At 37.5% G+C, this 27,916-nt stretch overlaps 1 protein-coding gene across 3 annotated transcripts; it reads right to left on the bottom strand.

Moving 5' to 3' along the window:
* Nucleotides 1–1,146: 1,146 nt before the first annotated feature.
* ELOC (elongin C) lies at nucleotides 1,147–25,349 on the bottom strand. 3 transcript variants are annotated; one of them, XM_082719887.1, is made up of 4 exons: nucleotides 25,150–25,349; nucleotides 13,669–13,722; nucleotides 8,765–8,908; nucleotides 1,147–1,572 (listed from the first exon to the last, which is right to left on the bottom strand). In XM_082719887.1, the coding sequence occupies exons 2-4, from the start codon at nucleotides 13,670–13,672 to the stop codon at nucleotides 1,382–1,384; spliced, it is 339 nt and encodes a 112-aa protein (XP_082576013.1). In that variant the 5' UTR covers nucleotides 13,673–13,722; nucleotides 25,150–25,349; the 3' UTR covers nucleotides 1,147–1,381. The 3 variants fall into 3 exon arrangements, with proteins under 3 accessions (XP_082576013.1, XP_082576014.1, XP_082576015.1); XM_082719888.1 differs by having other exon boundaries at nucleotides 13,669–13,739; nucleotides 25,150–25,270; XM_082719889.1 differs by lacking the exon at nucleotides 25,150–25,349 and adding an exon at nucleotides 24,636–25,004.
* Nucleotides 25,350–27,916: the final 2,567 nt, after the last annotated feature.

Raw genomic sequence — 27,916 nt, 5'->3', positions numbered from 1 at the left:
TGAGAAGTTACTAAAATATATGCAATTAATATATTTAATTGCTTTCAGTAAGCTGCAAAGTACAATGTTAGGTCTTCTATGAGGAAAAATTACTTTTATAGATCTTGGTTGCTTATGTTCTTGGCAGGTTCCAGAAAAACTGGTCCATATTAAACCAGTCTCAAAGACCTAAGCTGAAGGCTTAACTATGTATCTCCTATAATGACAGCATTACCGAACTACTAAGTTAGAGATAATAATAAACGCTACTCCAGTGCTCCTTTTCCCATGCCTAAGCAGAGGTGCTCTGTCAAGTTTTTCAAATTTCTTGTGTGTTTAGTATAAAAGCTGAATGACCTAAGTCTGATTTAAGTAGAAGACCCACAGATTATGGGTATCATACTTATTGGGACATATTTTAATTAACAGAAGATAATTCATATACTATATCAAAGTGCATCATAAGATTTGCACTGCATCTCCCAATGTTTTAAAATTTTTTATAACATTTCAGTTGGTGGAGGAAGACTGGAATAGTTCAGAAAAGTCTAGCTTTTAAGAGGTAAATAAAGTCTGTAATGAATCCTTTAAAACATTTAAATAATCAAAAGTGCAGTCACAACAAGGGACTATGTAAGAAGAATGAATATTGCGAAGGAAGCTTTATAGTGAGTGAAATACAGTACTTTGGATTGGCCAAAATGCACAATGCACATGAAATCGGTCATGTAGTTTACTTGTTGACCATGTGGCTACAGTTCAAAAAGTGATTGCTCCAAAAGCTATACCTAGTAATCTTCCAAAATCTCTTTTAAATAAAGTTCTTAAATTGTAGCAATAAACAAAAAGACAAGATACACTTAATACTGCAGTTTATCAAAAGACACATAAGAAATGTCAACTCTTATGTCTTTGACAATTATAAAAATCAATGTTCTGGCTAAGTTATAAACATGTTTATCATGAATTATTTGCATATCTCTAATAATGCTAACAACAGTTTTAAGATCAGAATAGGTTTAAAAAAAAAAACACTAAAAACACAAAAATACATAGCCCCATTATTTACCTGTAGAATGTGTTCATTTATTCTTAAATTTCAGTATTTACTATTTCACCACTGCTCTAATTTTAAAAATCACATCCAAAGGATAAGGCAAAACCACCTACGAATTGGCATATTTGTTTATTTCTCAATTTGTGAAAATGTCCTTAATTTGTTGATGTAGCAAACAAATTTCAACTCTGATTGCTATGCAAAAGAACAGAAGATAATCTGCTTTGCAATGAACTTTAAAGTTCAACTGCACACAGGCAACATGCTATATATGAAAAAATTACTAACTGAACTACAGGTATTAAATACTGAAAAAAGTTAACAGTTTATTATAATTTATTTTATTTAACAATCTAGGAAGTTCGCAGCCATCAGCAGTTCCAGTGCAATTTCAGGTGCAATTGGGAATTCAGGAATCTCTGTGGAGCTGTTAGTGTAGCGAACCTTGTAGGTAAAATACATGCATACTTTTGATAGCACATGTGAAGGTATCTCTCTAAAATTGACTTCATTAGTTTCGTTCTCAGCAAACTGACCTGTAAAAGAAAAGGAGTATGTTTGTTACAGGATGAATGAATTCACATGTTGAGAAGTCCTAACTCTCAGTACTTCCAAAAGTGACCATATTTCGAGACAGGCACTTCCTCCTCCCTGCTCTTTTTTTTCTGTTCAGAAAACATTTTAAAAATACGGAATGCTTCACAAATTTGTGTATCATCCTTGCATAGGGGCAATACTAATCCTCTCTATATTATTCCAGTTTTAGTATAGATGCTGCTTAATGACTCATGGATGGGGTCTTTGAAGAGGTAATTAAGACAAAAAACAGGATTATTAGAATGGACCCTAATCTAATATGACAGGTAACCTTTTAAGAACAGGTGGTTAAGTCAAAGCCACACAGAGGGAAGAAAATGTGAAGAACACAGGGAGAAGTCAGCCATCAGAGCAAGGAAGAGAGACCTCAGAAGAAACCCTACCGATACCCTGATCTCAAATTCCTACCCTTCAGAATTATGAGAAAGTAAACTTCTATTGTTTAAATCACTCTGTCCAAGGTACTTTGTTACAGCAGTCTTAGTAAACTAATACAATGTGAAAAGAATGAACCCAACTAGCATCAAAAGGAAGACATAATTGATTTGAGTATAAATATAAAAAAAATTTATTAAGATTGCAAATGAGATTAATCAAGACTGAATTTTAAAATTCTAATTTTCTTCCAGGACTTTGGACACTTTAGCTTTTCCTAAGAATCATGGTGGCATGATTAAGTGAGGGTGAACAGGATACAAAAAAAGACAAATCTTTTAGAAGATTCAGTTTAAGGAATCAAATCTTTATGGATCATTAGGAGCCCTGTGCTATATGGAGTTGCCAGGTAAAAATAGATAATAAATATAATACTATTTAAAAGCATTTATAAAAGATTTTATTTATTTATTTGACAGACAGAGATCGCAAGTAGGCAGAGAGACAGATAGAAAGAGAGGGGGAAGCAGGTTCCCTGCTGAGCAGAGCCCCGACTCGGGGCTCGATCCCAGGACCCTGGGATCATGATCTGAACGGAAGGCAGAGGCTTAACCCACTGAGCCACCCAGGTGCCCCTAAAAGCATTTTCTTAAGAAAGCAAACCTACTGTGTCCCCTTTTAGTTTTCAAAATTTTGATTATGTTAGTGAGAGCTCCTCATAAGCTACTTCCCTTTGTTTTAGTAACACTTTATAAACTTTTTTAATGATCTCAAAATTTCTTTAGCTATATAGAGATTATAGTATTTAGCATTTATAGGAAGAAAACAGGTTCTTAGCAGTCTAGGACTAGCATTGTATAGTCAATATAAAAGGGAAAAATGTTAAGAATGTAGTTTTTTTTTTTAAGTTTTCTAATAATGGTCTACTGGTTGGGGGTGGGGTGGGAAGAAAGGAGAGCAGGACTGAATGAAGAATTAATTCATAGCAATGAGGTAAATTTTGGTTTGTCAATGACTAAAACTCTCTTTCTTGCATGAAATATTACCAACAAACAGTAAGCTTTTATTTATTTATTTATTTTTAAAATTTATTTGAGGAAGAAAGAGATCTCAGAGGGAGAGGGAGAAGCAGGCTTGCCACTGAGCAGAGAACCTGATGTGGGCTCTTGATCTCAGGACCCTGAGATTATGACCTGAACCGAAGGTAGACGCTTAACTGACTGAGCCATTCAGGTGCCCAGTAAGTTTTGATATTAAATAAACATTAGGGTTTTTTGGGGTAAAAATCATATAACATAAAATTAACCATTTTAGAGTATACAATTCAATGTACATTCATGATACTGTGCAACCACCACTGCTATGCAGTTCCAAAACATTCTCATCATCCCAACATAAAAGCCTATACACTTTAAGCAGTTCCTGTCCATTTTCCCATCCCCAGCCTCTGGCAAATGCCAATCTTTCTGTCTCTATGGATTTATTCTGGATATTTTATACAAATGGAATCATATAAATGCAACTTTTTATATCTGGCTCCTTTCACTTATCATATTTTGAAGGTTGCATGTATTAGTACTTCATTCCTTTTGATGTAAGCATTAGTTTTGGGCTGCAGATAAACTAAAGGAGATCAAGCTTACAAAAAGCAAATATCTTTTAATTTTATTATTAACTAAAATTTATTAACTTCCATGACCTTGGTTTTCTAAGTACATCCAAGCTCTATCCAGTATAGAAGTCCAAAAGTAATTCAACCTATGAACAATGAGTACTGGTAGCAACCAAACTGGCGTTCCTAAGTACTATTTTCCACTATAAGAAAACAGCTCTTTGAAAAAATGTCTGTTTTCATGATTAGGGAATAATTTTTTTTAAAAAAGATTTTATTTATTCATTTGACAGACAGAGATCACAGGTAGGCAGAGAGACAGGCAGAGAGAGAAGAAGGGAAGCAGGTTCCCTGCTGAGCAGAGAGCCCGATTCGGGGCTCGATCCCAGGACCCTGGGATCACGACCCAAGCCAAAGGCAGAGGCTTTAACCCACTGAGCCACTCAGGTGCCCCAGGATTAGAGAATAATCTATCAAATGAGCTTGAAAGGGGTGTCTGGGTGGCTCAGACCATTTAGTAGCTGCCTTTGGCTCAGGTCATGATCCCAGAGTTCTGGGATCAAGCCCCATGTCAGGCTCCCTGGTCCATGGAGAGCCTGCTTTTTCCTCTCCCTCTGCCTGCTGCTCCACCTGCTTGTATTCTTTCTCTGTGTCAAATAAATAAAATCTTAAAAAAAAATAAAAAGACAACAAGAAAAAATGAACCTGAGAAATCTTGTTATTACAGAAAGTAGTACAGCTATCCAAGACTACCAGAGCCATGTCAAAAGGACATGAGACCAACCTGATGTAGCTCCTTCTGGCATAAAAATGGAACAAATGGTACAATTTGAGCACCAGTGAGAAAGACTGCACTAGATTAAAAAGCATCAAATAATAAAAAGTCACAAGTTGAAAATGATACACAAAAAAATCCAAACAAAACCCAAAATACTCTTTGCTACTACAGGATGCTGAAGAATCATTTCATTACACTGAAAAATTATATGTAAAGGGAAAAAAAAGCATTTATTTTTTCTTTGCTCTTCAGAGTTATATTTCAGGATAACCAGATAGTTCTTTATAATAAGAATTCTAACTAATAAATGCAGAAGAAATTTTAAGAATTAGAAAAGCACTGTTTTGTAATTCCAAATGAAGTAAATCTCAGCAATAATTACAATGAACACTAAAAGCATTATATGGAAATCTGACCACAGATTGTTCATAGATCAATCAGCCTGCTAACCCTGGAACTCACTTATCAATCTCAACATCACTAAAAGATTGAGACAACAGGAATAGAGTGGTACCACCTATAAAGTATTCTTGCCTAGAAAAATTAACTGGATTCTAATCAAGCCTCTAGAGTTGTAATTATAAACTTACAAGATGAAATATTAAATCTAATTTAGATGTGGACATTTTACAAATAACTGCGTTTCACCATAAAATTCATGGTCTGAAAAAAAGGGAGAGTCCTGGGGAACTTTCATAGATTTTGCAAGTCAAATGACACTAGCAGGGAATAATCAGCCTGAAATACTCATAGAAATATGGTAACAGATGAAAATAAGATTGGCAAAACATTGATAAAATTGAAGGTGGATGATGGGTACATGGAAATGTATTATACTACTCTACTTTTGTGTGTGTTTTAAAATCTCCATAGTAAAAAAATACAGACAAGGAATTACAAGTGACCTCAAATAAAAACAACCAACAAAACTAAAAGGCAACATATGGAATAGAAGATACTTATAAATGACATACCTGACAAAGGTGAATAACCAAAATATATAAAGGACTTATAAAACTCAACACCCGAAAAACTGAATAATCTAATTAAAAAACGGACAGAAGACATGAATACACATTTTCCCAAAGAAGACACAGATGGGGGCATCTGGGTGGCTCAGTGGGTTAAGCCTCTGCCTTTGGCTCAGGTCATGATACCAGGGTTCTGGATCAAGCCCTGAGTTGGGGGAGCTCTGTGGAGCTCTCTGCTCTGTGGGGAGCCTGCTTCCCTGCCTACTTGTGATCTCTCTCTGTCAAATAAATAAATACAAATCTTAAAAAAAAAAAAAAAAAAAGACACAGATGGCCAACAGACACATGAAAAGATACTCAATATCCCTCATTATAAGGGAAATGCAAATAAAAACTACAATGAAGTATCACATCTGTCAGAATGGCTAAATTCTGGGTGGTTCAGTCAGTTAAGCATCTGCCTTCAGCTCAGGTCATGATCTTAGGGTCCTGAGATCAAGCCCCCATTGGGCTCTCTGCTCAGCGGGGAGCTTGCTTTTCCCTCTACCTCTGCCTGCCGTTCTGTTTATTTGTGCTCACATGCTCCCTCTCTCCCTAAAAAAAAAAAAAAAATCTAAAAAAATAAAAAAAAAGAATGGCTAAAGTCAACAACATAATAAACAAGAGGTGTTGGCAAGAATTTGGAAAAAGGGGACTCTTTTTGCACTGTTGGTGGGAATGCAGACTGGTACAGTCATTCTGGAAAACAGTATGGAGGTTCCTCAAAAAGTTAAAAATAGAACTACCTTATGATCAGCAATTGCACTACTATGTTTTTACCCAAAGAATATAAAAATACCAATTCAAAGGGATACATGCATCCCAATATTTATAGCAGCATTATTTACCATAGCCAAACTATGGAAAGAGTCCAAGTATCCACTAACTAATAAATGGATAAAGATGTGGTATGTGGTGTGTATTTGTGTATGTGTACACACACACACACACACACACACACACACACACACAAACTGGACTATTACTCAGCCATAAAAAAATTAAATCCTGTCATTTGCAACAACACAGATGAAGTTAGAGTATTATGCTAAGCAAAATAAGTTAAAGAAAATACCATACTATTTCACTCTTGTATGGAATTTAAGAAAAAAACCAAACGAGCAAAGGGGGGGAAAAGTAGAGAGGCAAAGCAAGAAACAGGCTCCTAACTTCAGAGAACAAACTGATGGTGACTAGAAGGGAGGTGGGTGGGAGGATGGGTTAAACAGGTGATGGGAACTAAGGCATGTACTTGTGATGAGCACTAGGTGTTGTATAGAAGTGCTGAATCACTGTATTGTACACCTGAAACTAGTATCATGCTGTACAGTAACTAACTGGAATTTAAATCAAAACTAAAAACAAACAAACAAACAAAAAACAAAACAAACAAAAAACCCCAATACAAACAAGGGACCTCAAATAGCCAAAACAATCTTAAAAAAGTAAGATAAAATTAGAGGCCTCACACTTCCCCATTTCACAGCTTACTCCAAAGCTACAGTAATGGAAATACTGTGGCATTAGCACAAGAATAAATCAATGGAATGGGGCACCTGATAGGCTCAGTGGGTAGAGCATGCAACTCTTGATGTCAGGGTTTTGAGTTCAAGCCCCACACTAAGTGTAGAGATTACTTAAAAAAAAAAAAAAAAAGAAAAGAAAAAAAAGGACTCTCAATGCAAGAGAGTTGAGAACCCATAAATAAATCCATATAGCTATGGTTAACTTATTTTCAATAAGGTGCCAAGACCCTTAAATGGGGGAAAGAATAGTCTCTTTAACAAATGGTACTGGGAAGCCCGTGTAAGAAGGAATGAGGCTGAGTCATTACCTCACACCATATACAAAAATTAACTTAAAATCAAAGACCTAAATCTAACAGCTTAAATCACATAACTGTGGAGGCCTGGGTGGCTCAGTTGGTTAAGATCTGCCTCTGGCTCATGGCATGATCCCAGGGTCCTAGGACTGAGTTCAGCATAGGACTCCTTGCTCAGCAGGGAGCCTGCTTCTCCCTCTCCCTCTGCCTGCTGCTCCCCCTGCCTGTGCTCTCTCTGTCAAATAAATAGGTAAAATCTTTAAAAATAAATAAAATCATAGAACTGTTATAAGAAAATATTTGTAAATGATATCTAATAAGGGGTTAGGGTCCAGAATTTATGAAAAACTCTATGACTCAGTAACAAAAAGACTCACAACAGAACTGAAAAATATTTAACAGATTTGAATAAACATTTCTCCAAAGATGATACGCAAATATATAGCAAACACCAGAAGCAATGTTCAGCATTTCCCTAATAAGTCCTTAGGGAAATGTTAATCCAAAATACAATGAAGAGTGCCTGGAAGGTTCAGTCAGTTAGGCATCTGACTCTTGGTTTCCGCTCAGGTCATGATCTCAGGGTCTTGAGACTGAGCCCTGCATTGGGCTCCATGCATAGTGGGGAGCCTGCTTAAGATTCTCTCTCTTCCTTTCCCTCTGCCCCTTCCCTTGCTCATGCTCTCTCTTAAATAAATCAATCTTGAAACAAAATACTAGGAGAGGGGTGCCTGGGTGGCTCAGTGGGTTAAACCTCTGCTCTGCTCAGTGGCTTAAGCCAGGGTCCTGGGATCAAGCCCTGCATCAGGCTCTCTGTTTAGCAGGGTGCCTGCTTTGCCCTCCTCCCCCTCTGTCTGCCTCTTTGCCTACTTGTAATCTCTCTCCCTCTGTCAAATAAATAAATAAATAAATAAAAATCTTAAGGAAAAAACCCAAAAATAAAAAACAGGAGAAACCACTTCACACCTGTTTGGATGGCTAGAATAAAAAAACAGGAACATAAATGTCAGTGAAAATGTGGAGAAACTAGAATACTCATACAATGGTGGTAGGAATGTAAGATGGTGCATCTACTGTGCATTTTGGTAGTTCCTTCAAAAGTTGAACACAGTATTGTTCATGCTCTAGAAAATTCCAAGCCTCAAAAAAAAATTTTCTTTGAGGTAAAAAAAAAATTATCTTAAAGGAAGAAAGAAAGAAAGAAAGAAAGAGAATGTTAAGAATAGATGTTTGGGAAGTGGTAACTTCTAAAAAAATAAACTGTATATGTAATTATGAGCATAAATCACCAAGTGTCCTTCTGTGGTGAGGAGATTAACGATGGTAACTAAGGTAGGGAAAAGAGCCCTTCCTAGGAGGGGTTCCTGAGTTCCTGAAAACAGGAACTGGCAGAAATAAATTTTTCCAAAGCAACATAATCATGCAATAATGTCAGAACAGTTATTGTCTCATTTAATGTTATGAGTCACTTAATTCAAGTAAAAACACATTAATAGTGAAGATTTATTAACAGAAAATAAAGGAATGTACCTACCTGGGCCACTCAACATGGCTTTTATTGTTCCGGATGTTAGTGCATGTTCTCTTTTTACAATAAATTCATGACCATCCGAAGATATCAATTTGACATACATGGCATCAGGGCCTTCACACCCACCATAGGTTTTCTCTTCTCCATCTAAAGTAAATGATTTTTCAATCACAAAATTAAAAATAAATAGGTTTACCAAGGTTAGTATTTGACTAACTCAAAAGAGAAACATTTCTGGATGGTAATATCTACCAAGATTTTAAGATTTTTTAACTCTTTGTTTTATTATTACCTGAACACATTCCAATGTCAGAATAAATTACATTCAAGGATGTTACTTTGGATAAAAATTTACCAGTATTCTTCAAGGAAGTATTAACATTTTTTTTTTTTTTTTTTTTTTGTGAACATAGCAACATGTCCAAATTTGAAAGCTTAAACAAATTTTCAAATAGTAAAACTTTAAATCATGGGGAATACTCATGTTTAACATAAGATGTATTATGTACATTTGTGAAAGAATGTTTGTATGTCATATGATTTCAACTTCTCTGACAAAGCTGCTAATTCTTAGTTAGGGCTTCTCTTTAATCAGAATCTTTACTCTTGATCCATAAAAATAATGATCAAAAGCTTTTATTGCTGATTTTAAATGATTACATGACTGAAGTAAGGAATACAGACAAATACCAGTCTTTGAAATTCAAAGTAGAGGTGAGGAGATAATGTAGATGTTAACTCTACTGCCAGCTACCCTCACTGCCACCACACTAGCTTCAGCCACAGTAGCTAGCTCAATATAACTTTTTTGGGAATATGTATTTTTTGTATATCCTTTTAAGAGCTTTCTAACACCTATAACTTACACAGAAAATTTTAATTTTTATGATTACAAATATCTGAAAGAAAGTATCTTCAGGCTTATTCTAAAAATTTAGGATTTTTAGAATAACAAAAGAAGTACAGAGGATAAAGTATTCAAGCTACAAAGATCCATTTATTTATTCATGTTAATAGTTAATTTAAAAATCACTCAAATTAAGATTAACAAATATAAAAATCATTTATGTACTACTGCTGCCCAAAATGTCTAATCTGAATCTAATCAGGAGTAAACATTCAGATAAATCTAAATTTTAAAAAGTGTCATGAAAGACTTCACTCCTCATGTCCCCCAAAGTAGGGAACTACTTAAAAGAGACTAAAGAAACAAATTAACACAGTAAGTGATCCTTGATTGGATCCTGGATATAAAACACAGGGATACCTTGGAGATACTCAGTTCTAGACCACATAATAAAGCAACTAACTCAAAGGTGTGTCAAATGAATTTTCCAGTTTCCCAGTGGATATAAAAATGTTATGTTTACAGCATAATATAGTCTATTAAGTTTGCAGTATCATTATGTCTAAAACAAAAATGTTTATACCTTAATTTAAAAATACTTTATTGCTGGGGCGCCTGGGTGGCTCAGTGGGTTAAAGACTCTGCCTTCTGCTCAGGTCATAATCCCAGGGTCCTAGGATCAGCATCCTAGGATCAAGCCTTGCATCAGGCGCTCTCCTCAGTAGGGAGTCGGCTTCCTCTTCTCTCTCTGCCTACTTGTGATCTTTTATTGTCAAAAAATAAATCTAATCGTAAAAAAAAACTCTTTATTGCTAAAAAATGCTAACCACTGTCTGAGTTTTCAGTGAGTAGTAACCTTTTTGCCAGTGGAGGGTCCTGCCTTAATGTTGATGGTCACTGAATGATCAGGGTTGTGGTTGCAGAAGGCTAGGGTGACTGTGGCAATTTCTTAAAACAAGACAAAAGAGAAGTCTGCTGCATTGATTAACTCTTTTAGGAACGATTTCTCTGTCGCATGTGATGCTGTTTGACAGCATTTGATCCACAGAACCTCTTTCAAAATCAGAGTAAATCCTCTCAGACCCTGCCATTGCTTTATCGACTAAGTTAATATCCTAATTACTTTGTTGTCATTTCAACAGTCATCACAGCATCTTTACTAGGAGTAGATTCCATCTCAAGAAACCACCTCCTTTGCTCTTCCATTCGATGCAACTCATCCATTCAAGTTTGACCATGAAACTGCAGCAATTCACTCACATCTTCAGGTTCCACTCCTGATTCTAGGTGTTGCTGTTTCTACCACACCTGCATTTACTTCTTACACTGAAGTCCTGAACCCCTCAAAGTCATCCATGAGGGCTGGAATCAACTCCTTCCACAATCTTGTTGATATGTTGACCTCTTTCCATGAATCATATGTATTCTTTTTTTTTTAAGATTTTATTTTTATTTATTTGACAGAGATACAGTGAGAGAAGGAACGCAGGCAGGGGGAGTGGGAGAGGGAGAAGCAGGTTCCCTGCCCAGCAGGGAGCCTCATGGCTCGATCCCAGAAATGACCTGAGCTGAAGGCAGAAGCTTAAGGACTGAGCCATCCAGGCACCCCAGGTTCACATGTATTCTTAATGGCATCTAGAACGGATGAATCTTTTCCAGGTTTTCAGTTTACTTTGCCCAGATGCAGCAGAAGAATCACCAACTGTGGCAGCTATACCTTACGAGATAGATTGCTTAAGTAATAAGAGTAGGCTTAAAATATTCAGTAAACCATGCTGTAAACAGATGTGCTATCATCCAGGCTTTGTTGTTCCATTTATGAAGCACAGGCAGAGTAGATTTAACATAATTCTGGGCTCTAGAATTTTTGGAAAGGTCAGTGAGCACTGGCTTCTACTGAAAATCACCAGCTGCATTAGTCCCTGACAAGAGTCAGCCTGTCCTTTGAAGATGTGAAGCCAGGGACTGAATTTTCTCTCTAGCTGTGAAAGTTCCAGATGGCATCTTTTTCCAATACGAGGTGTTCCACCTCCATTGAAGATCTGCTGTTTAGCGTAGCCATCCTCATTAATTACCTTAGCTGGATTTGGGAAACTTGCTGTAGATTCGGCATCAGCACTTGCTGCTTTACTTTCAGTTTTATGTCACAGAGACAGCTTTTGCTAGCTTCAGACTTTTCTTTTACAGCTTCCTCAACCTCTCTCAGCCTCCACAGAATTGAAGAGTCAGGGCCTTGCTATTGATTAGGCTTTGGTTTAAGGAACTGTTGTGGCTGCTTTGATCTTCTATACAGACCACTCAGACTTTCTCCATCAGTGATAACTCTGTTTTACTTTTTTATTATTCACCTGTCCACCAGAGTAGCACTTTTTATTTCCTTCAAGAACCTTTCTTTTGCATTCACACCCTGGCCAACTGTTTGGCACAAAGGGCATAGCTTTCAGCCTGTCTCAGCTTCTGACATGCTTTCCTCACTAAGTTTAACCATCTCTTGCTTTTGACTGAAAGTGAGAGAAGTATTTCACTTGAATACTTAAAGATCATTAATTAGCCTACTAATTTATTAATTAACCTAATTTCAATTTTCCTGTCTTAGGGAATAGGGTGGTCTGAAGAGATAAAGGAAGACCTGGCTGGTGCAGCAGTGAGAACACATACAGCATGTATTGATTAAGTTCCCCATCTCTGTGGGCACAGTTCACGGGATGTCACAACAACTACCATAATAATATCAAAGATCACTGAGCATCATAACAAATATAATTAATAGTGAAAAAGTGAAATATTGTGAGAATTACCAAAATGTGAGAGATATGAAATGAGCAACTGCTGTTGGAAAAATGGGACCAACAGATGTGGTCCACACAGGGTGGCCACAAATCTTCAATTTGTAAAAAAAAAAAACCCCAAAAAACCCAACACGCAGTATCTGCAAAACGCAATACGAAGCACAATAAAACAAGGTATGTCTATAACATACTTGCTATAAAGAACACTACTGACACAACTGGGAAATTCTGAATGTGGACCTAATTATGAGAAGCCTACCCCAGTATTTAGGTGTGAAGTGAAATGGTACAGAAAAATACGCATGTGTGTGTATATGGGTATATAAATATAACACACACAAGGAAAGCAAATGTGGCAAAGCATTAGCAATCACCGAAGGCTACATAGTGTATCATTTCTGCAATTTTTCATAATAAAAAGCTGGGAGACTCATAAGGATGCAAGTAACTTGTAAATTATAGACTACTCAAGCATACAAATATTTAGCAGGTTTTGCCCATCTCTTAGAAAATAAAAACAATTTTCAATTAAATTTATAATTCTTGCATTTTTTGCAAGAATTTAAAGCACTTTTTATGTTTGTTGGGAAAGTTTCTAATTTAAGTTGCTATTACTTACTAGGAATCACAAATTATACTTGGCACAAAATATTATTTATCTGCCTTTCAAAAATAAATACAGGCATACCTTTACTGTGCTTTGTTTTATTGTGTGTTTGCACTTTTTACAAACTGAAGGTATGTGGCTACCCTGCACTGAACAAGTCTGCTGGTGCCATTTTCCAATAGCACCTCTCACTTTGTGTCTGTGTCATGTTTTTGTAATTCTGGCAATACTTCAAACTTTTCATTATTGTTTTTGTTATGGTGATCTGTGATCAGTGATGACTCATTAAAAGCTCAGATGATTAGCATTTTTTGGCAATAAAGTTAAATAAAATAAATAAAAAATAAATTTAAATAAAAATTTAATTAAGGTACTATATATCTATTTTTACACATAATGCTACTAGACTATAGCACAATATAAACTTAATTTTTACAAACAGGAAACCAAAAAATTCATTTGACTTGCTTTATTGCTGTGGCCTGGAATCAAACCCACAGTATTGCTGAGGTATACCTCTGGTAAACAAATGCTGTGGATTTAACTAATTTTAATCTAGTCTGATCATTTTTTTACTTGCATTCACCAATGTAAAAGGTCTATCTTTGAGGAAAAAAACCCAGCTTCTACTAGTTGAAATATAAAATTACTTTATATAACTTACCCATTATGTTCTTATGAAATTCTACTTTACTTCCACAGGAACTTTGGTAGTTTCCTGAAAATATAACAGCACTATTTTAAGATTAATTCTGGAGTAATATGTTTTCACCCATTACTATTTAACGTCCTTGGTATTACAAATTCAAGGACTCTGCTATGTAAGAGTTTCCCAGCCACCATTAATATGGAACAGTATCAAGTTTCTGAACATCTGAGAAAAGATGATCACCTTCAGAGTAGTAGTCTAAACATAGATTTGTTTTTTTCCCCCCTTAACTATTGTGAAAATTATTTAAAAATACAGATGTTGTTCCTTAAGAGTTGAACTGAACTTGAAGGAGACTGCTGGCCTTAATCATCTCTTTGTATATTTATATCTACTAGATAGTAGTGGAAACTAAAGCACATATTTGCTGAATGAATGACAATATGATAAATCCAAGGACATGATGTAGCCTTCATAAAAGGGCTTGTCCTTGTCTTATAAAAAAAAGTGTGGCATTTATAATGCATTTTACTGGGCCATCCTTGATGCAAAAGGTTATCAAAGTTCTGAAATTTAACAGCGAAGTGGTAGCAAATCTTTACTATTTTAAGAAATTTCAAAAGTTTTTATTTATTTGAGACAGAGAGCACAAGCGGGGAGGAGGATCAGAGGAAGAGGGTGTAGAAGACTCCCCACTGAGCAGGGAGCCCAGTGTGGGGCTCAATACCAGGACCCTGAAATCATGAGCTAAAGGTAGATGCTTAACTTAATGAACCACCCAGGTATCCCGAGAAATCTTAAATCTTACAAAATAAGATGAATGCTAAAGGAAAAGGGCTCATGTTGAGTAATTTTAATTTTCATATCATTTCTTCAAGGAGCATTTCACTTAAACCAATATATTTATGTTATTAACAGGAAAAGATCCTGTTTTGTGAGAAATCCCTAACCAGAATTTTATTCTAGCTTTAAAGAAAGGGCCAAGAAAATGAACCATAACATTTTAGAGCAGGAAAGAAACCTGGAGATAAACTGTGTAATCCCTCCTCTTAAAAGTGGTAGCATCACTAACGTATATGGGGGCTGAACGATTTGTTCCAGGTAATGACAGAATGAAAGTAGGAATCAAATCTATTAGTCTAGAATACCAAGCATGGAGGGGAATATTTAAAGTACCATATCTAATAAGAGGTAAGGGCAACAGCGGCAATGTTACATCATTACCAACAATTTGAGGGGCTAATGAGTGGTAAACATCGCCTTACATGACTTGCGTACATTATTTTAAAATAACACTTACACAAGGGAATTATTATTCCCACTTTAGAGGTGAAGAAACAGTAAGAGGTTGCCACTGGCTTAAAGCTTCTATAGCTTAAGTGGCAGCATAAGGATTTAAAGCTAGGTAGGTTTGCTTTAGAGCAAACACCACTTTCCATTATTCCATATTACCATGGTAAACAATTCTGGCTCCCATTAAAACTTTTCTACTACTGTTAAGAGCTGCTCATACAGATCCTTAGATACTTATCTAAAACTTAAACAGTACTATGTCACTTTATAAGAAGAATAGTAAACAAAAATTCATCGGTCATTATTATTTTTTTTCTGTTCACTGTTTTGTAATCTTTCTTCTAAAAAAAAAAACGAAAAAGGAAAAAAAGTGCTAGAAGAACTTCGAGTGCCAAGTTTCTATCTGGAAAATCTCTAGAGCAAAACATCTAGGACGTTTATTTAACTAGCAGTAGCTAAGCAACCATGCAAAGTCACATCTTAGAAGCCCTCTGGGTAGCAACAGCTTCTCTATAGACTTCTTAATATAGTAAATCAATCTCACCATTTATATGACAAAGGTGGAGAAGGGACACGCCGTCACTAAGAAAACAGTAAATTAACATTAACAGTTAAAAGTAAATCCTAATTCTTATGTAGAAGTTAAAAATATTTAAAATACGATTAAATCTGGAATACCTATAGACATCCAAGTTTGGGGTTAGAAAATCTCAGTGTAAGCATTTGATCTCTTCTATATCTGAGGTCTGGAAATTTGAATTAGTATGTAGAGGCAGTGTTTGAACAGTAAGCTGGAAATAGTTCTAGGCAGAAGATAAAGCATGAACAAAAAGTCCTTGGATGTTATTCTGCTTTTACAGTGTTACATATGAACATTACTCTTTTAGAGTTTTTTATTTTTTAGTAACAAACAGAAATTCTAGATGAGGCTAGCAGCTACACTGAAATCAGTTTTGAATCTAGTATCAATGAACACTGAAAAGATCTTTGAACAGTCCATCCTTTGAATTTGAAATGCTACCATTATCATTTACTATATTATCAAAGGAATTTCTAGACTATATTCTGTCTCAATAATCTTTTTATATCTGACCAAAATATCCACTATTTTCACTATAATTGTGTGATAAACATATTTGCTAAATATCTCATGTTTTGCTAAAGTCTCATTTTATCATTACACACTTCCTGTTTGGTGGACTTTTTGGTACTTTACAGTTTTTATTATGAATGCCCTCTGTTTTCCCATTATACTTTCTGAAAGATTATTGCTGGTGTTTTAAAAAAAAGCTTTTAAATCCATTAAAAGTTGATTTTGTATCCCATCATCTTTGCAGAACTCTCTTATTAGTACTAACAGTTTTTCAATTGATTTGTTTGGATTATTAAGCAGATGATAGCAACAGCTGCAAATCTATTCTTTTTATCTTTCTTTTAACATTGGCTATTTACTTAGAAAAAGTAAGAAGGTTAGGTGTCTGACATTACTCACAAAAGTATGCTATGGATTAAAGAACCAAATAGATAAAAATAGAAGAAAAAATGCAAATAACTCATAGACCTGTACAAAAATGCTTGATCCCAACAGTAATCATGGAACATGCAAACTAAAACATTAAGATGTGTTAAGAATCAAGTGTTGGAGGAGAGGGAAAAAGGGAAATACTAAATAAACAGCACAACAGTTTTTGGAGGGCAACAGCAGAATCATCAGAAGGCTAGCGATTATTGGTATCTACTTTAAAAAAACACTAGCCTTGTGTGCAAAGGCAAGTAGAAGGATACGGGCTATAATAGTATACAAATGAAAAACTGAAAATATGCTAAAAAAAGTTCATCAATTAGGGAACGAACTATATAGAAATAGTATCTATAATTATTAATATTTACTAGGAGTGGTGAAAAGGAAAAAGTTAAATCTATGGGTGTAACAACATGGAATTACCACCAGGATAAACTTAATTTTTTATAAAAAGCAGATTAGAATGATAGGTATAGTTTGGTGTTATTTATGTAAAATAAGTGGTTTCTTGCCTATTAGTCATATTTTCTGCAGAATACATAAAATGCACCAAAATACATGTTTAAAAGTGTAAATTATTGGGTGCCTGGGTGGCTCAGTGGCTTAAGCCGCTGCCTTCGGCTCAGGTCATGATCTCAGGGTCCTGGGATCGAGTCCCGCATCGGGCTCTCTGCTCGGCAGGGAGCCTGCTTCCTCCTCTCTCTCTCTCTGCCTGCCTCTCTGCCTACTTGTGATCTCTCTCTGTCAAGTAAATAAATAAATAAAATCTTTAAAAAAAAAAAGTGTAAATTATTAGAAAACTGTTTTTTTTGAAAACTATGATTTTAAATTAGATTTTACTTATGTATTTACTTATAAAAGATTTTTATTTATTTGACAGAGAGAGACACAGTGAGAGGGAATACAAGCAGGGGAGTGGGAGAGGGAGAAGTAGGCTTCCCATGGAGCAGGGAACAAGATGTGGGGTTTCATCTGAGGACCCCGAGATCATGACCTGAGCCGAAGGCAGACGCTTAATGAATGAGCCACCCAGGCGCCCCTATTTATTTATTTTTAAAGATTTTATATGAAAGAGAGCAAGTGAACGAGCACAAGTAAGGGGGAGGGACAGAAAAAGAGGGAGAAGCTGACTTGCAGCTGAGCAGAGAGCCCCACAACGGGGCTCAATGACCTGAGCCAAAAGGCAGACACTTGAATGAGCCGCCCAGGTATCCCTAAATTTCTTTTTTATTTTTAAGATTTTATTTAAGTTGTGAGAAAGAGAGAGAGAGAGAGACAGAGTGCAAGCAGGGGGAGCAGCAGTCAGAGGGAGAAGCAGGGTACTTCTTACCGATGTGGGACTCGATCCTAGGACCTGGCCGAAGGCAGATGGTTAACACAACGAGCCACCCAGGCATCCCCCTAAATTTGATTTTTATTTATTTATTTATTTATTAAAAGATTTTATTTATTTATTTGACAGAGAGAAATCACAAGTAGATGGAGAGGCAGGCAGAGAGAGAGGGAAGCAGGCTCCCTGCTGAGCAGAGAGCCCGATATGGGACTTGATCCCAGGACCCTGAGATCATGACCCGAGCTGAAGGCAGCGGCTTAACCCACTGAGCCACCCAGGCGCCCCTAAATTTGATTTTTAAACAAAAACAAATAGGGACACCTGGCTGGCTCAGTTAGAAAAGCATGTGACTCTTGATCTCTGGGTTGTGAGTTTGAGCCCCATGTTTGGTATAAAGATTACTTATATAAATAAATATTTAAAAAAGGGGGGCACTTCAGTGGCTGTCAGGTGTGATCTTGGGATCGAGCCATGCATGGGGCTCTGTGCTTGGGATTCTCTCTCCCCCACATCCCCTCCCCCAACTCACTCTTGTGAGCAGCTGCACGCTCTCTCTCTCTAAATAAATCTTTTTTTTTTTAGACCATTATGAATTTTTTTTCTTTAAAGATTGTATTTATTTACTTATTTGATAGAGAGCTTGGCGGGGGGAGAGACAGCACAAGCAGGCTGAGCAGCAGGGAGAGGGAGAAGCAGGCTCCCTGCTGAGCAGACAGCCCCATGGGGCTTTATCTCACAACCCTGGGATTGTGACCTAAGTAGAAGGCAGACACTTAACCAACTGAGCCATCCAGGTGCTCCATAAATAAAATCTTAAAAACAAAACAAAACAACAAGAAGTGTAATAGAACCAAGCAGCTCATAAGGGAACAATGGTCAGCCTGATGATTAGTTCTTAACTCTGTAAAAACCAGGATTAATTTGGAAAACAAAGTAATACAAATGGACAGAAGTTAGAAGGTAATTCCAGTTTATCAGAAGACATCAAACTATCCTGCCCAGAATGTCCTTATAGTGTCACTAGATTTATGGCTCTCAAGAGGAGTTAAAATTCTCATTCTGGCCTCTTTTAACACAACAATACTCCTATATTTAGTTCTTGTGTAAGCAGTTTTTTTTTTTTTTTTTTAAGATTTTTATTTATTTGACAGAGAGAGATCACAAGCAGGCAGAGAGGCAGGTAGAGAGAGAGGAGGAAGCGGGCTCCCTGCTGAGCAGAGAGCCCGATGCGGGGCTCGATCCCAGGACCCTGAGATCATGACCTGAGCCGAAGGCATCGGCTTAACCCACTGAGCCACCCAGGCACCCTTGTGTAAGCAGTCTTAATACTTTTAGCAAATGGTACCCTCCCCCATTTTTCCTCCACTGTGGAATTCATAGTTTTTTTCACTATTAGATGTAAATGCTTGTTTCTCTTTTTAGATATATTTTGTCTTGCTTACTAGCTTGATGTTTCCACAAGGCAAGGAGGTCCTTTCTCTTTGTGACCAAGATAATCGATACAAGGTAATTATGTGGTAATGTTAACAATATGAAGCTTCATACAATAATGTTATCTGCCACTGACACAGATAGTACTATTCTGAGCTTTCTAACAGAATAAAGTTATTCAATGATACACTGTTTTTTTTTACCAAGATTGATTATGTTTTTGTTTTCCCATGATGCTGGCATTCTTTCTAGGAAAGAAATATTTAAGTTGATGGAAATATTTTGGGCTATACTGAAGGGAGGGAGTGACTAAAGAAGGAGACAGTATTCTACCTTTCACAATAACATTTAGTCAATATGAATTCTAATTCTGAAGACAATTTTTATTTTAAAGACTTCGAGGACATAGTCACATTTTATGAAATTATGGTTACTAAAAAAACATCAGTCTTCACAATTTTGCACCGACTATCATAAACTGCGAATTAAATGCAAGAAGCATGTGTTCCTGTACATGATTTCTGGAATTTTTTGTTTCCTAGAACTAAATCAGTTATCTGAAAATGTTTGTTTGATAATGTCCGCAAATCTCCTAGGGTTAAAACTTGTTCCCAAACACCCAAGTTGAAGAACAAGTTTTGTTCTCAGTGGCAGTCTACAGTACATCAAAGAGGGCAGTTCTTCGCTTTTACTAAGGGAGTCTATCAGGTCCTTTAAAGTAAAAGCACTGACCACAATTTCCGATCTGTTTTTGATGGTTAACAATTAGTCATGGCCTAATTGTCCTAAATGATCAAGTTTTTATTACTAGAATAATGACTCAACTAGGAATACTCAGTAATCAACTATATTATAATATTTCATTAGCAGGGCTTGGTTTCTAAAAACAAGCCCTCTGCCTGTCATCAACTGTGCGGCTTTAGGGATCTTGATTAGCAGAGATCTGATATTTGAGAACTCTATTTTAGACTGGCCATAAATGATCAATCAAAAATATTTTTATACAGGGTGGTACAGACCACAACAATCATTACACTGATGTTAAATGGTCTCCAGATCACTGGGAATGAAGGTTCTTGATTATTTATGTTTTGGTAAGTTATAGCTGTTTCATGTCAATTTACAAGTGGCAAATGATAAACAAGACTTTCGTAAATCCTTATACTGGATTCCTAAGTATTAATCCAAGAAATAATCTGCCCACAAAATACCTTTTACAAAAATGTTCACACAGAAGTTTTACTCAAAATAAATGAGAAGCCTGACGACACACAGGCTGTGATCTATCTGTGCAGAGGAATACCATTCACAACAAAAAGGAACGATCTACTGATACACAAGACATAGGTGAATACCAAAAATATTATACTGAATGGAAAAACAAAAAAGGTACACACTACATTATTCCATTTATATGAAATTCCAGAACAGGCAAAATGAACTTATGGTGAACTTATTGCTGCTTCTGGAGGAATGATTGGGAAGAAGCATGAGGCAACTTTCTGGAAAATTAAATGGTACACTGAGCATTCCAAGATACGTTAATCAGATCTCAATTAAAAGAATAAGGTTAGAGTAAGATTTTTAAGGAAATTTATTATTTTTCTTAAATTTAGATATCAATTCAAGTGGTTTTTCTGTCTCATTAACCTTTCAAAAGATACTTATGCTAATAATTTAAACTGACCCAAATTCTCTAGGTTTGGAGAAACTAATAGATTGGGAGTAGGATTTGGAAAGTCCTAAAGAAGTAAATCTGGAACTATGAAACTTTTAAGTGAACAGCCACAAAAGGAAAGTAGCTTTTGATCTGAGTCTCAATGGATGGAGGTGTTTTTACCAAGCAGAACCGGAAGGAGAGGGAGATCCAGGCAAAATAAACAGTATGAGCCAAATCAGGAGAGGGGTGGGGAAGGCATGTACACAAAGCCACAGTGTCACTGCAAGTCCACATCTGAATTTCTACTCTCCAAATTTCTATCTTGAGACCCTGATAGGTTAAAGTGATAAGACTCCTGTTTATCTCTCAAACACAATGGACTAAACTGTCTAAAAGTTCCTTCCAGCACCACCATTTCATGTTAATACTCATCTGAAATTCCCCCTCCCTTTACCAATGCCTATAATTCCCAATTTCCCATCTTTATTAAACAGAGTTGTTGCCCTCAAACAGCACAGGGCTCCAGACTGCTACATGCTTCCATGGAGTCTGTCTGCCTCACCCCTGTAAACTACCTAACCTCTGTCTTAGACAATGATCTTCAAACTCCTTTGTTTTCGGTTAAAAAGGTTTGAACAAATATTCCCACTATGTAATATCTAATTATAGATTCTAAATACTATAAAATCCTAGTAAACAATCCTCCTAGTAAACTAGTTTTTCTACTTTGAAAAAATCCTAGCTTCTCCTAAACCTCCAATACCTTCTCCTCCTCCTTGCCCTGACAACTTATTTTATCAAGAAAACAGAAAGATTATCACTTCAATTGCCTTGTTTTTCCATCTTCGTCCTACCTGCGTCTATATACCATACACCCTGTCCACCCTCCTGTTTCAAAAGTTGAATAAAAAAGGGATGCCTGGGTGGCTCAGTGGGTTAAGCCTCTGCCTTCAACTCGAGTCATGATCTCAGGGTCCTGGGATTGAGCCCCGCATCCGGCTCTCTGCTCTGTGGGGTAACTGCTTCCTCCTCTCTCTCTCTCTTCCTGCCTCTCTGCCTACTTGTGATCTCGGTCAAGTGAATAAATAAAACCTTAAAAAGAAAAAAAAAGATGAATAAAAAACCATCCTTCCAGGGCGCCTGGATGGTTCAGTTGTTAAGTGTCTGCATGCGGCTCAGGTCATGATCCCAGGGTCCTGGGATCAAGCCCTGCATCGGGCTCTCTGCTCAGCAGGAAGCCTACTTCTCCTTCTCCCACTTCCCCTGCCTGTGTTCCCTCTCTCCTTGTGCGTCTGTCAAATAAATAAAAAATCTTTAAAAACCAACCAACCAACCAACCAACCAACCAAAACCATCCTTCCTATTCAAGGCCAACCTTTCCACTTAAGCACACCTCTCTGAGGACTTTGGGCTGTTATTATTCCCATCAGCACATCAAAATGCTATATAATCACTACCATTCACTTCTTAACCCACTCTGATCAGACTTCTGGCCCACTAGTATATTCAAGGGGCTCATCTTATTTCTATTACTTTACTTGCTTTCATGGTGAATTTTTAATCCTTATCTAACTCTTAGTTGGGTTTTATAGATGACTACTCCCCTCCTTCCCCGAACAGCTTCTTCCCTTAGTATTACAGATGCCATACCCTCCTGGCTTTTCTGCTTCCATCCCTGCTTGCTGCTCCCAGTCATCTGCCCTCTTCTCCATTAATCCTCTCCACTTGATGTCCTCTAGTCCACAGGCTTAAATATTACCCATTAAAAATGACCCCCAGGGGCACCTGGCTGGCTCACATGGTTAAGTGTCTGCCTTCAACTCAGGTCATGATCTCCGTGTCTTGGGACTGAGCCCCAAAATGGGCTCCCTGCTCAGTGGGGAGTCTGCTTCTCCCTCTCCCTCTGCCTGTGCTCTCTCTCAAATGAATAAATAAAATCTTAAAAAAAAAAAAAAAAAACCCCAGATAATCTTCCCTCCTAGCTTGACTTTACCCCTGAGCAACAGTTGTGGATCTCCAACTTGCCTACTTGCCTATTTGATAATAATTATGAAAGTCCTCATTTATTCCTATACAAAACTCTCAATTTATTCCTCAGAAATCAGTGTATCCTCCTGTGTTCCATATTTCAGTAAATGGAACTACTGTTCACCCAGATGCTCAGGCAAAACAGTTGATTTCTCAATTTTTTTTCTGTCCTGGGGTGAAGGCAAGACCTACCTGGCTCCATCTTTAATTATATTCCAGATCACACCATTCCTCACAAACTTTTACCTTACATCTCTAGTTCAAGCTACCACTTCTCAATGGACTACTACAAGCCTCCATAGGAACTCGTTTCCTTACTTTCCTCCAACTGGTCTATTTGCCACCTAGTAACTAGTCATCAAGAACAGAAATCAGGTATCATTCCCCTGCACAAAATCCTCTAATGCCCTCTCATTACAAACAGAAAAAGGACTATAAAGTTGTAATTATTCAGACTTAGCTAAGTACTCTATTTTATTTCTCATCATTCTTATTTAACTATGCTCCACCTATACTGTATATTGGCCATTTTAGTATCATAATAGGTTAAGTTCATTCGTTTCTTAAAGTCTTTAGATTTATACATATACATTATATTTATAGTTACTGTTATCTTAAAAGCTCTTCCATATTCCCTGAGAGAGGCAGGTCTTCCTTGTTCACTCCCCTATCAAAATTAGACACCCCTACCCTAATCACCTAATTTGACTCGACATAACTCTAATCTTGACCTAATTTCTTCACATTTATCACCACTTGAAACTATATTTGCTTATATATATATACTTATTGCATCTCCTCTCTTTCCTCAAGCTCCATGAAGGCAGGCCTGGTAAAATAGCTAGCACATAGCAGGTGCTCAACAAGTATTTCTTGAGTGAATGGTACTATTATTATCTTAGTCACCAAGGCTTGAAATTTCAGGCATCACTCCATGGGCTTTTCCTGATCTTACTTAATAATGGAAGAGTAAATCCTTATTAACAACTAAAATCCATGTACACTTATCAGTATAAATGCAAAAAGCTTCCAGATTACTTAATAGTACTGAAAAATCTGTATTAAAAAAAACAAACACCCAAAAAGCACTTTATAAGGTACACTCAAATGTTACTTTAGAGCTTGATATACAAGGCTCACTATAACTTCTGCTACTGTCTAATTACGTTACAGAATTATTATAAAGGTAATGAAACTGGCATCTACAAGGTGAAATAAACATACTTATAAAAAGTATATATTTTGAAATGGTAGTTACTAGTTTAATTTCATACTTAGGGAAAAAAATAATAGCCATTAAAAATTAAACATGAACGCAAGATCACCACTGGCAATAAATAAATATCCACCATGAGAGGGCTCAGAGCTGTTTCCTTACCATTTTGTTTCCAGAATGAATGAATCCATGTGTGAACTGTAATCTTTCAACATCATGAATTACAAATATAATGTAAACGAGATCATCTCGTTTATCATCTTAGTCTACTAAACAGAAAAGGAAACAACTATTTGAGGATCAAAAAGCGATTTAGCAGTTTGAAAAAAAAAGGATTTTAAAACTCAAACTAAAGGATTTCGGTTGTTTTCTACACAAACCTGAAAAAGTAAAATGCAAAGTAGAAATGCTCGCACGAATGGCATGAACTTTACAACTGTATCTTACGAAAGAGATTTCAGTTCCATAAGATAAACTTAACGGCCACTGTACTAGATACCTTTCAGACAAAACTGGAAAGCAGATGCACGACAGTCCCAAACTATCACGTCGGGCACAGATCGTCCGACAAGTTGCCCAGAAGGTAAACGTCCCGGGGTCCTGCCGCTGGAAAAAGAGGGCTGCGACTGTGAGAGTCACTCCTCTGACTGGGGACCGACTCCAAAAAAAGGACGCATCTGAGTGCACACGGGGAAAGCAGAAAGGAAGAGCGACTGGGCTGCCATGCTCCTAACTCCACCCTCCCGGCGCTCAGCCCCGGGAAGGCCCAGACTCGCTGGCCGCCGCCCCTCCTTTCGCCCTCTCCCGAGCCCACCAAGCAGCGCCTAGAAAGGTCCCGCCGCCCTCTTCTCCCCTCCCCCAAAGCAGGAGCTGAGAAGGCCCGGGGAGGTTAAGAGCTTCCGTTCCTTCCCCGCCCAAATGGGAAGGGGTGGATCGCGAGCGCGCCCAGTACGAGCCTGCCTTGTCTCCCACGCGGATCCGGAGTTCCGTTCCCACCCCAGCCCGAGACTCACTCGTCAGTCCTGCAGCCACGACAGCCACCGCGCCGGGTCCCCGCGCACCGCCACAGCCCCTACTCCAGGGCCACCCCCCCACCCCAGCTGCCTGCCGCCGTGGGTTCCGGGGCAGTTAAAGGAATCACTTCCGCCGGGTCACGGATGCTTTCTCCGACGCGCGGGAGATTGGTACCTGGTGAGGCGGGGACGCCGTCTGTTACCCGCTTCCGTCTACAGGAAGTGCGCAGCGCCCCCCTCCCTTCTCCTCCAGTACCACTGGCCAACCTCGGAGGACCGCGGTCATTTGCAAATCCCAACCAATCCAGTTCTGGGTCTTCTGCTTCCCAGCATGCAGCACCGACTCTGATACTATTTTTACCGGGACATCATTCTCAAAGAGGTGCTCGGGGGGGCTGGGGGGGGGGGTGGATGTCCGAGGCAGCACTGCATCCTGGGATTTGTAGTTTCTCTGAAGGCCACTGTTTCTCCGCGGCCGCACTACATCCTGGGACTTGTAGTTTCTCACGTTGAATGTTAAGACTTTAGTAATTTTAGAGGTTGTCCAGGGGTCCTTCTGCGGGTCGGAGATAATCTGCAGAGAAAAGATTGAAAATTGGGAGTACGGTTTCTATGCTAACAAGATCGTGCTCTTTAAGAAACACTGTCTTTTTGTGAAAATTTGCCAAGAGCATCTTTACGGCTAGCGCAGTCGGCGGGCCTCATTTCCTCTCTTCCCGACACCTATTACTGAAAACTAACCACGCCCCCACCCCCAGAGGGTTGGGGCCTTTCTCCATCCTTACCAACTCCTCCCAGCACCGGGTTGCTCAAACTTTCCTAGATTCAGAGATCACGCCCTGAAATGCCAGCCGTCTGCCGCGGAGGCTGAATTCCGAGACCTCTTTGACATTCCACGCCCCAGCACTCTCGCTCTTTGAGCCCCTCTCTCGCTCGTCGATCGGCCTGTCCTTTTCACTTGCTTTGCTGTGGTTAAATTCAGTTACCCTTCCAGAAAAGCTGAAACAGCTAAATAAAGTTTGTTCTCTGTTTACGAGCCCGTGGCAAGAAGGGAATGTAGGGCCAAGACACCATTTAAAATTGCTCAAATAGGCGCTGTTGTGTTAACGATGTCCACAAAGGAAAAATAAATACAGGGGAAACAAAATTTGTTGACCTAATTAATAATTTTTGCTTCAAGGACATGTTTTGTTGATTTGACAGATAAAAGTCATTGCTTTTAACGGAGAGATTGCTAATTAATAATTTTTGCTTCAAGGACATGTTTTGTTGATTTGACAGATAAAAGTCATTGCTTTTAACGGAGAGATTGCTTTGGGTTAATTTTTCAAAGCCTTTGCAAAAAAAAAAATTTTTTTTTTAAAATTTTAAAGTTTTTGGTTTTAACGACGTCTCAGAGTAGAGTTTGGTAGGGAGGAGAGACCGTGGGATGAGGAGAGGAGGCGTGGGCTCATTTTCAATCATATTTTTCCTCCTTTACTTCAAAAGTGTTGCTTTCTTCCCTTCTCTTCCTCTTTTCCTCATTGTATCATCACTCTCTAGGATGATACAGGATGCTTCTATAGGTTTCCTTGCATAGCAAGGATGACTATATTAGTTGCCTAGAGAATGATAGAATTTTCCAGGTGAGAATACTGAAGCTAGCTAATAACAGATTTAGGGCTAGGACTGTCGTGTGTGTGTGTGTGTGTGTGTGCGCGCGCACGCAAAATTTTACTGTATTTTAAAAATTTATGTAGTCAATATAATATATGCCTATTACAAAAAATACAGATTACAGATGTTTGTTTTTTCCATGCACTTTTACATCATCATACTGTGTGTATATGATTTTGAATACTGTTAAATTTCCAATTTTTCTGTAACCAAAATCTCAACAAGCATCCTGTTTAATGTCTGTATAGAATTGCATCATATAAACATACCATGATTCACTTAAGTTTATTTCCCTAATGTTACACATTTACCCATTTGCCTTGTTTTCATTTTTAATTTTTTTTTTCAAGAGAGATGGAGGGTGGGGAATGGGAAGAGAAAGACTCAAGCAGATGCCACATTCAGCACACAGAACTGGATGTAGGGCTTGATCTCATCACCATGAGATCACGACTTAAGCCAAAATCAAGAATCAGATACTTGGACTGAGCCATCCAGGTGCCCCTACCTCATTTCCATTTTTTAAGTCATTTTAAGTAATGCTATGTTAGTATATCTCCACAATAATCTTTGACTATGTTTCTGATTATTTCTTTAGGATATGAACATTTTAAAAGATTTTGATAATCTGTTGACAGAGTCTTTTCAGGAAAGATTCTCCTAGCATATGCTTTAAACCAGTAATGTATGAAGAAATAATTAGGGTTCTTATCAATACACTAGCTTTATCAAAATTTTTCTTTTCTTTTTTCCATCATGCTATTCTGCCCTTAAGCTTACCTTAAAGAAAGGAAAGAGAGAGCTGGTGGATGAGGAGAAAAGACAGTTAAAATACAAACAGGATATACAATAATGGTGGTCATACTTTCTAAAAGTGATAACTGGTTTTTAATTTTCCATCAGTCTCCATCTTTAAAGGGAAGCTCTTAGATTATATGAATGGAGTATCAAGTTTTATTTTTTAACGTCTTAGTATCATTCCAAAAGTCCCACTCAAGTAGTTTATTTTCAACAAATGTCTCTATATTACTAGAATTGGGAAAATCTATTTAAGCATAAATAACAATTCAATGTAATTCCATAGCACAGAATTTTCAGAATATGATCTCAT

The sequence above is a fragment of the Mustela nivalis genome, assembly GCF_964662115.1.
Source record: "Mustela nivalis genome assembly, chromosome: 2".
Classification (NCBI taxonomy): domain Eukaryota; kingdom Metazoa; phylum Chordata; class Mammalia; order Carnivora; family Mustelidae; genus Mustela; species Mustela nivalis.
This window is presented reverse-complemented; position numbering and strand designations above follow the sequence as displayed.

Excerpts from the sequence above, each read along its gene's own strand:
- ELOC (XM_082719887.1), bottom strand. Across the intron at positions 1,573-8,764 it reads AGCCATGTTGAGTGGCCCAG|GTCAGTTTGCTGAGAACGAA; the intron begins GTAGGTACATTC and ends TTTCTTTTACAG.